This window comes from Ictalurus punctatus, chromosome 23, assembly GCF_001660625.3.
Source record: "Ictalurus punctatus breed USDA103 chromosome 23, Coco_2.0, whole genome shotgun sequence".
NCBI classification, from domain to species: Eukaryota; Metazoa; Chordata; class Actinopteri; order Siluriformes; family Ictaluridae; genus Ictalurus; species Ictalurus punctatus.
The window spans coordinates 15,671,146-15,679,571 of record NC_030438.2 but is presented as its reverse complement, the minus strand read 5'-3'; the positions used below and the strand labels follow the sequence as shown (position 1 = coordinate 15,679,571).

The following is an 8,426-nucleotide window of genomic DNA, read 5'->3' as shown; positions in this document are numbered from 1 at the left end:
AATTATTATTATAAATTTCAAGGTTTTGAAAAGGAAAGTACATCAGCTCACGATGCCTTATGAGTAAACCTTTAAAAGCCCAGTTTTGCTTCTAAGGGTCATCTATTAAGATAAACTGAGAACATGACAAGTTGACTAGGGTGTAGTTATCAGAACACAGCCCAGATATGAAAACATTAGATATGTTTATGTGCAATATTATACCTTACATGTGGGCATTAATCATCAAGATGTATGAAAATCAATATTATTATTGAGCACAAAATGTGGTACTTTGCTTTTCCACATGAAAAAACTGTAAACTTTTTCCCAGAATGATTAAAAATAATAATAATAATTATCCATTTTCTGGATAATTTGAAGGTTTTAAAGGTTATTAAGAGAGAGGAAAACATGAAATATGATTTGCATAAGAGATGCTGTTTTAGTGCAAAGAATAGCACATGGTCTAATGCCAAATTCTTTAATTTAATTTATAAACTCCACATATTATATATATATAAATATATATATATATATATATATATATATATATATATATATATATATATATATATATATATATATATATATATATATATATATATATATATATATATATAAAATGTCAGTTTCTACTAGAAAAATAACACACACAACCTGTTTTTCATCTAAATTTATTGTTGTCCTCAAACAAGTAGAAAATATATCTTCTGTCTAAATCAAGCCACAGCCTATTAAAACAGTTTTAAATTAAAAGCATTGCACAAGGCGTATGGCTCTGGAAAATAAAGCTTCTGCCACCGATTCAATTTTAAGGCTCGGTATGATTTCACAAGTTACCTCCGTGATGGTGCCCGATCAAATTCGTGGATCTAAATGAGCTTTACTGAGCCTTACAGTGATTCTAGTTGATCGTGTGTAAATGTACTGCTGTTGACGTGACTAGTGACAGATGTAAGAAGGCAGCAGATGTACTGCTACACTTCATAGAACACATTCAAGAAGAAAAAAAAAAACAACGAAAAGCATATGCATCCGTTTAAAATCTAGGTGAAAGATTTTGCTTACATTTTTTTTTTCGTTTTGTTTTGTTTTGATGGATATGTTGCAGGAAGGTGTGTGATTTTTTTTCTTCTTTATACAATACTTATAATCGTGTATCTCTTGTCTACAATACACTACAAGTGCAGAATCACATGGAGGACACCAGGCAATAATGTTCACCAACGAGAGAACAATTCAAGTGGAGTTTTAGGCAAAACTCTTCTAAAAATCACACTAACAATTCAGAGCACACAAAAAGGGTCACCAGACGAGCACTCCACTTGGGCCAAGGAAGGATTTGTCATCATCATCATAAATACAAACTTATAAAATTGCTTAAAATGACTTATAAAATGCAACCAGAAAATGTATGTACAAAATGAGCAACCTCCCCCCCCCCCCATCCATCCTCTCAACAGCTGCAGCATGCAATATTATATGAGGGGACAGTTTTTAAAAAATCCAAGGTATAGAAATCATTAATGTCCTTTTCACAGAAAATCAAACTGACCAAAAATATTAGTCATTATTAAAAACTGGGGCCATTATCTATTGATCAGATGTCTTAAGGTTTCAAATGTGAAGCAAAGCCCCCTTTCCCCATTAACCCTCATGTTCTGTTCACGGTAGCAAGGAATTTTAATTTGATATAGCAAAACAATACATTTTTGCAAAGGGATATAATCATACTAAATACTTAGAAATATACTCAAAATTTATGCACAGACACTTAAAACCCCTCCATGTGTCCAGGTAAGAGATGAAGGAGCCACAACAGGGACTAAAATCATATTTGATTTTTGATATTTATAAAAATATGACACTTTTAATACTTTAACACCAGTCAGTTCTTCCCAGGCTACATCGACCTGAACAGAATCTGTGTAATATAAATATTTTTTTTCAAAATGATTGTTCATCAGAGAAACTGAGGAAAGAGAGAGATCAGTTCAACTTAGAAATTTTAAATAGGTCAAACAGAACATAAGGGTTAAGCTTCAGGTACACGTGGGAAATACAAATGACCATTTGTTAAGAATAGGCAAACCATAAAATAAAGGGCTTTAGGAGTCCGGTTGAAACGGTGCAAGAAGAAAAAACAAACACAGTCCCACTCCTTTGTACAGGCACTGATAATAGTCCGCTAACAGTCTTCTGCAGCCATTCTCCATCATCTCAGAGTCCCAAGAAGAAACTCAAAATCCTGTGAAAGTCGACCCACATGATGCCGGAGCACCTCCTGGAAATCAGAGCTACAGATCTTCACTGGTTGTGCTGTATTCGTTTTCAAATTACACTCAGTAGATCAATAAGTGAAGTTGAATAGGATTCGTCTACTATTGTAGAATAAATTCCAACACATTTCATACAAGACACGTTTTCATACTTGATGCCATTAGATGGCGTAAGAGGCAGCGTTTTTTTAAACACCAACAAAAAAAAGTGCCCAAATTTTTTTTTTGTGCATGTCTCTCTCTCAATCTAGATACATACACTCATATTTTCTTGATTAACTATTTCTTTTCACAAAACAGGGAACCGTAACATTCAGCAAAAGTAACTTTGGCACCATGGATCCTCCTTGTGGCAAATGGAGAATCGTTTTTTTTTTTCTTTAAAAAATAAAATAAAAGGTCTGAAATAAAAGGTCTTCTTTTTAAAAAAAAAAAAAAAAAAAAAAAAAAAAAAAAAATTATATTAGAATTGCACGTTTTGAAGGTACAGACTAGCTGGGTCAGGATTCTTCATTTTGTGTGCAATACTGTTCACACAATGATGAACAGAGCCGAGAGATATCTTGAGTTTGTGAGAGAGATCTTAAATTCGACAGAGCCGGTCTTTTCGATTCGTGTCTGCAAATTTCATAAAACAAACACTAACAGTAAGCTTGAATAAGAAATTGAGAAACGTAAAAGCGGCGCAAGCAGGATTAGTCAATAAGTTGTGACTGGATCCTCATTCCCTCTCTTTTTCACAAACCTTGATTAATTTCCGAAAGCAAATGAGCTGATAAATCAGTGTTCCTCAGACCCTGGCAAGGTTTTTTTAACGCTTTGCGGGGGCTCCCAGGAATCACTATCATCGGTACACTCATCATCCTCGTCATCGTCGTCGCAATCATCACCACCAGCGGCTGATGGACCTTGCTCTTCGACCACCATCTCATTCTCCCCCTCGGACTCCTCCTCTTCTTGCTCGTTACCCGTATTATCTTCAAAAGGATCTGCGCCCATATCCACCTTCCTGCTGACTTCCGCAAACCACTCTCTGACCTGCTCGTAACTCATGTTCGACTTGGCTACCAGCTCGTCCAGATCTTGCTCGTTCAAAAACTTGTGCTTCAAATAGTATTCTTTAAGAAATTCCTTCCCGGGTTTGAACTTCATTGGTGGGGACTTCTCTGAACCTGTAGATTTTCTGGCTCTCCTGCTGCGGGACCTCCCCCAGCCACGGTTCCGAATCCTCCGTTTCCTGCCCTTGTTGCCATTCAGACCCTCTAAGTTGCCACTCTGGTAATAGAAGTACCACTTAAGATTGCCATTCTTCCAGGCATATCTGGTATCCCCAAACCAGTTGACAATGTAAGACCGGGGTAACCCACTTTCATCAGCTAGCTGGTCGTACTCCTCGGAAGACGGCCACTGAGTGCGCACAAATGCACTCTTGAGGACATGAAGCTGTTCTGGAGTTTTCTTCGTGATCTTTTCCTTGGACAACTTTTTTCCTCCAGTTGGACTCTGGTTACCTTTACTGTGGGAGGGTTTACCATCCATCTCATCCATCTTTTGATCGGATGAGTCTGTGACAGGGGTTTTCCTCTTCTCTGTGAACCAAGCATCAATCTCCCGCCTGGTGAGCTTTGTTTCGGCCCTCAGGCGACTCAATTCTTCATCCGTGGGGATGTCACATTTTTGATAGCTCTCCTCTAGAATCACCAACTGCTCTGGAGTCTTCTCCTTAAACTTCTGCAGAGTGAAGTCTGGAAACGGGTTCCAGGTCTTGCGGGTCTCCTTCTCTTTGACAGGCGATGGCGTTGGGGATTGAGGGGTCTCGTCACTAGAGTCGATGACGATGGTGGCACTACTGTTGTTGGTCCGGGAGCCGTCATGGGGTATGCTGAAGTGGTTGTTTTTGGAATTGCGCTGATTGTAGCGGGTATCGCTGAACCACTTCTTGATCTCGCCTTTGGTGAGGTTGGTCAGCTTCATCAGCCTGGCGATTTCAGCATCACTGGCAAAGTGGTTTTTCATGTAGCTGGATTTCAGCTCAGCCAGCTGCTCCTTCGATTTCTTTGGGCGTAGGCCAAAGTGATCGGCATTGAGGGCAGAGCTCTCCTGAGGAGTCAGAGATGGTGGCTGGACCGTTGTAGCTCTTTTTGTTTCGCTAACAGAACTGGTCTGACTAGTCGTGATCTTAGTTGCCTGGCTCTGACTTGGCATTCCTGCAACAGTCAGTGTGATAGGGGTGGTGCCTGGCAAGCTGTTTGCGGTGCCAACCTGCGTTAGAACCAGGCCTGGCTGCCCCACGATTTGGCAAGTCTGAAGGATCGACTGGAGACCATTGGTGGCAGAGAGATGGTGAGCTGGAATGACCGTAATGGTCTGAGGCACCGTGTGGACCGTGCCGTTAAATTGCTTCCTTCGAGCTTCTTCAACTTCTTCTGGCGTCCAGCTCACACCATGCTTCAAACGCTGAGCAGAGAACCAGATCTTTATCTGCTCCTCTGAGAACTTGGTCTGGGTTGCCAGGCCCATAATCTCAGACACAGACGGGTAAGGGAACTTCTTGTATGTGTTCACCAGCAGTGCGTTCGTATCCATGGCTGCATTGTAGGTCGGAATGCTGCTCACCGGAATCAGGAGCTGAGCCTGAGCAGTCTGCTGGGCCTGCAAGGCTGACAGGACCTGGGCAAGGCCAGCAGGAAGGACTGTAGCAGGGTTCACAACTGGCTTCTTCTGCTCTGCAGGAGATGGATTGTGAATGCCTACAAACACGCCAGGTTTCGTGGAATCGCCAAGAATTGGGTTCGTCATATCTGCTGTAATGGAGGATGCTTCCATTGATTCTAGATCCCCTTCACTTTCAATTAACGAATCGCAATCTTCAGCCCCTTTGAGAGACACAGCTATTCTTTTGGGTTCAGGCTTCTTTTTCATGATGGGAGTTTTGCTGAGAGAAATCCCAGTGACGGATGGGTCTTCGCCGTCCTCCGTCTCAGCCTGAGCAACATTTCCTTCAGCAGTCAGATCTGTGACTGACTGCTCTACGGCAGTTTGACTGGAGCGTTTTCCTGCAGCATGGCTTAAACTGTCTTCATGCTCTGAGAATGGGGAAAAGCACATTTTCAGCCTTTGCATGACAAAATAATAAACTCTGTGTAAGTATTATTAAGTAAATGCATGTTGTAGCTAAATTCAGCTGCCATTTATTCAGGTACATCAATCACAGAAGTGCATTTTGGTGATATTAATTGCAGACCCCTTGAATAAACAGAGACCTGAGTAAGAGTTATTTTAGTGATGAACCATTTCCACAGCAGTGATCCTGGTGCCTGGCACTGCCAGAAAAACAGTCTGCCAACCAAAAATATCCAGCCAACAGCAAGCTGGTGACAAAATGATCTATTCTGAGAATGAGCTTTTCTGAGAATGGGCAATCAACCAAATTATATTTGGTCAGCAGTGACTGTGACGGTCCCTTTCCATAGATAAGGCCATTCAGTAGTTTTTCTACAAAGTATCCCCATATGATAGATGTACCTGGTGAAATGGCCAATGTGCGCATACTCGTAACGAAATTTCTATGCCTTTTGCGCCCAAGTTCTTGTCTCCAAGATACCAACCCTTACCTCCTTCACTGTCCAATGGAACCACTATGCCCTCTGTAGGGCCTTCGGCAGTGTTTTCAACTCCTTCTTCCCCTGCAAGGGTCTCCATATCCATATCCTGCTCCACTACATCTGATGGAAGCACCATGCAGGGGGTGGTGGACTTCCTTCGGCTCGACATCGTGTCTGTAGCACCAGATAGGCTTTGAGATGGCAAAGACTGTCTGAAGCGGCAAGAAACCGTATTCACATGCTAAAAGTTTACCCCACTCCAATATGACATCTGCTGAAGAGAAAAAAAAAAAAAAAAAAAAAAAAACAGAAACATCACATTTGAAATACTTGAATTTTCGTTAGTTAGCTACTCAAAGGAAAAATCCACCCTGAACAATTTGCATATTCATCTTTGTAATGAACAACCTTGCTTTAATCATGTCCAAGATTTACTTTGTAGTGTCGACTTTTTAGTTTAAAGTTCTTTCTTCGACATGGTCTATGGTTTTCTACATTACCCGCAAAGCTGTTCGCCTACCCGATGATCGTGGCACCAGTTGGATTTATCACTCTGAAGAGAGCGGTGCGGCAGCGCTTTAGTCCAGCGCCCTCACCCTCATCTGTACGCTCTGCTTAAACAAGTCAGCTTCCAAAGCTTTAATGCTTATGCTAATACCACAGACACCATCGAGCTTGCCATTTCATAGATCGCTAACTAGCCAAGTTCGATGCTCTGTCATAACTTGTTCTACCTTCAAGTTCATGAGATGAACGCACACAAACCCCACCGCGATTTCGTAATTACAATGCGGGAGCTTCTATTTGTCTATTAACCTCGAATTTCCGGATTAGGGGCGTGTCAGAAAGAAAAAGTTACGATGGCCCACGATATGAGTGAGTCACCTGAAGCAGACGGTAAGATTTACATGGTAATTTTGCTAACTGTTCAGTTCTTAATTTTCTTTCAGTAAGGCAAAATTAACACCCCCTTGGAGTCCAGTGTTTGCTTCAACATCTTCCCAACTTCTACGCGAGTCCTCTTATGTCTTCAGGAGCGGCAAAACCTGCCCATTTATTTGTATTATAATTACTGCTGTAGCACTGTCCCCCTGTGACATCAGCACGGGACATAAGCCACCTTCTCACAGGAATACACAAGGATAAAAACAAAGGAGAACAAAATAAATCACTACCATCACTAAACACATTACACATAATTCAGCATAAATACCATTAATGTGTGTTCAGGGTGGAGTTAACTGTTTTAAACAGGTAGGCATCTACTACACTTCATATCTCAAGTTAAACGTACCAGAATACATGTAGGTTATATAAAAGAAAAGTAATTGTATTTAAATAATAATAATAATAATAATAATAATAATAATAATAATAAACAATAATAGAGAAAAAGAAAGAAAACAAAACAAAAGTGCGAGAAAACAGCTCCAACATGAAACCTGAAAAACGAGCAGGTGTTTTGGAAATATTACAGGTCGTTACTCACACACACACACACACACACACACACACACACACACACACACACACACAGAAGAGTGTTATTAGCCGTTATAAGTGATGTATAACGGTTGTAGGTAAGTAGCTAAAACTTGCATTAGGTAATGTGTTTTGAGACAGTTAGCCTCTGGCTGTCATTCAGGACTGAACACGAGGATGCTAAGCTGCTGTAAACTCACCAGGGAGACCTCTCGGTGTTCAGCACAAACACAAGGGGTTTTTTTGTTGTTGTTGTTTTTTGGAGAATGCTAAAAGCTAGCTCGCTTCGCTTGACTGATTCAGACTGCAGTAATGAAGCGAAGCTAAGCTAAGCTAACTAGCTGCTCCTCGGCGGCGGGGTCAGCGCTTTTTTTTTTTTTTTTTACGGTCGCAGTCTAAAACGCTGGATGCAGAGCGACACCAAATTTAATCCCGTAACACGGCTTGATTTCTGTTCATATGCGAACGAGCGTACAAACCCCATCCAAAGCACGCCATCTGTTAATCAAACGCAGCGATAATTTGAGACTCAATTTAATGGCAGTTTTTTTTTTTAAATGATCAGGCGTCTCCGCTGTCAGTGTTACGTGTTTACGTCATCGCCAGGCGACTCCCCGCCGCGACTTCAAAAAAAGGTCATAAAACGTTCCGAGTTTTTTTCTCCCCCTTTTCTTTGCTTTTGCAAAATCAATATGTAAACAGAAGGGGGAAAACACGTTAAGTAACCTGCTGGGGTCCGGTCACGCACGGCACCGCGTCCAAACCGAGTCAATCGGCTGCTGAAAACTTCCGAGGTTTTTACCCACGTAACCGACCAATGAGACCCGGAGCGGTCACGTGACTCGCTGCGTCTGGAAACCAGTACACGGAATTTCCCCCCATCACAGCACACACTCGTCCTGTTCCTTTCGATTTTTTAGATTTACATTATATTCTTCATAAGCTCAGAAATATGATCACCCACAGGGAAAGTTTTTCAAAGCGCATTGACAAAACGACTCGATTATTACCAAGTGCAAACCAGACAGCAGAAAGCACACACACACACACACACACACACACACACACACACACACTG

At 41.2% G+C, this 8,426-nt stretch overlaps 1 protein-coding gene across 3 annotated transcripts; it reads right to left on the bottom strand.

Annotated features, from left to right (window-relative positions):
• Positions 1 to 640: 640 nt before the first annotated feature.
• On the bottom strand, positions 641 to 8,256 carry LOC108256385 (zinc fingers and homeoboxes protein 1). 3 transcript variants are annotated; one of them, XM_047150301.2, is made up of 3 exons: positions 8,075 to 8,256; positions 5,876 to 6,137; positions 641 to 5,347 (listed from the first exon to the last, which is right to left on the bottom strand). In XM_047150301.2, exons 2-3 carry the CDS (start codon positions 6,033 to 6,035, stop codon positions 3,042 to 3,044), a joined length of 2,466 nt encoding a protein of 821 aa, XP_047006257.1. In that variant the 5' UTR covers positions 6,036 to 6,137; positions 8,075 to 8,256; the 3' UTR covers positions 641 to 3,041. The 3 variants fall into 3 exon arrangements, with proteins under 3 accessions (XP_047006257.1, XP_017308678.1, XP_047006256.1); XM_017453189.3 differs by having other exon boundaries at positions 5,876 to 6,140; positions 7,549 to 8,255; XM_047150300.2 differs by having other exon boundaries at positions 7,549 to 8,255.
• Positions 8,257 to 8,426: the final 170 nt, after the last annotated feature.

Excerpts from the sequence above, each read along its gene's own strand:
- LOC108256385 (XM_047150301.2), bottom strand. The coding sequence starts at position 6,035 with ATGTCGAGCCGAAGGAAGTCCACCACCCCCTGCATGGTGCTTCCATCA. Across the intron at positions 5,348-5,875 it reads TCCATTGGACAGTGAAGGAG|AGCATGAAGACAGTTTAAGC; the intron begins GTAAGGGTTGGT and ends CCCCATTCTCAG.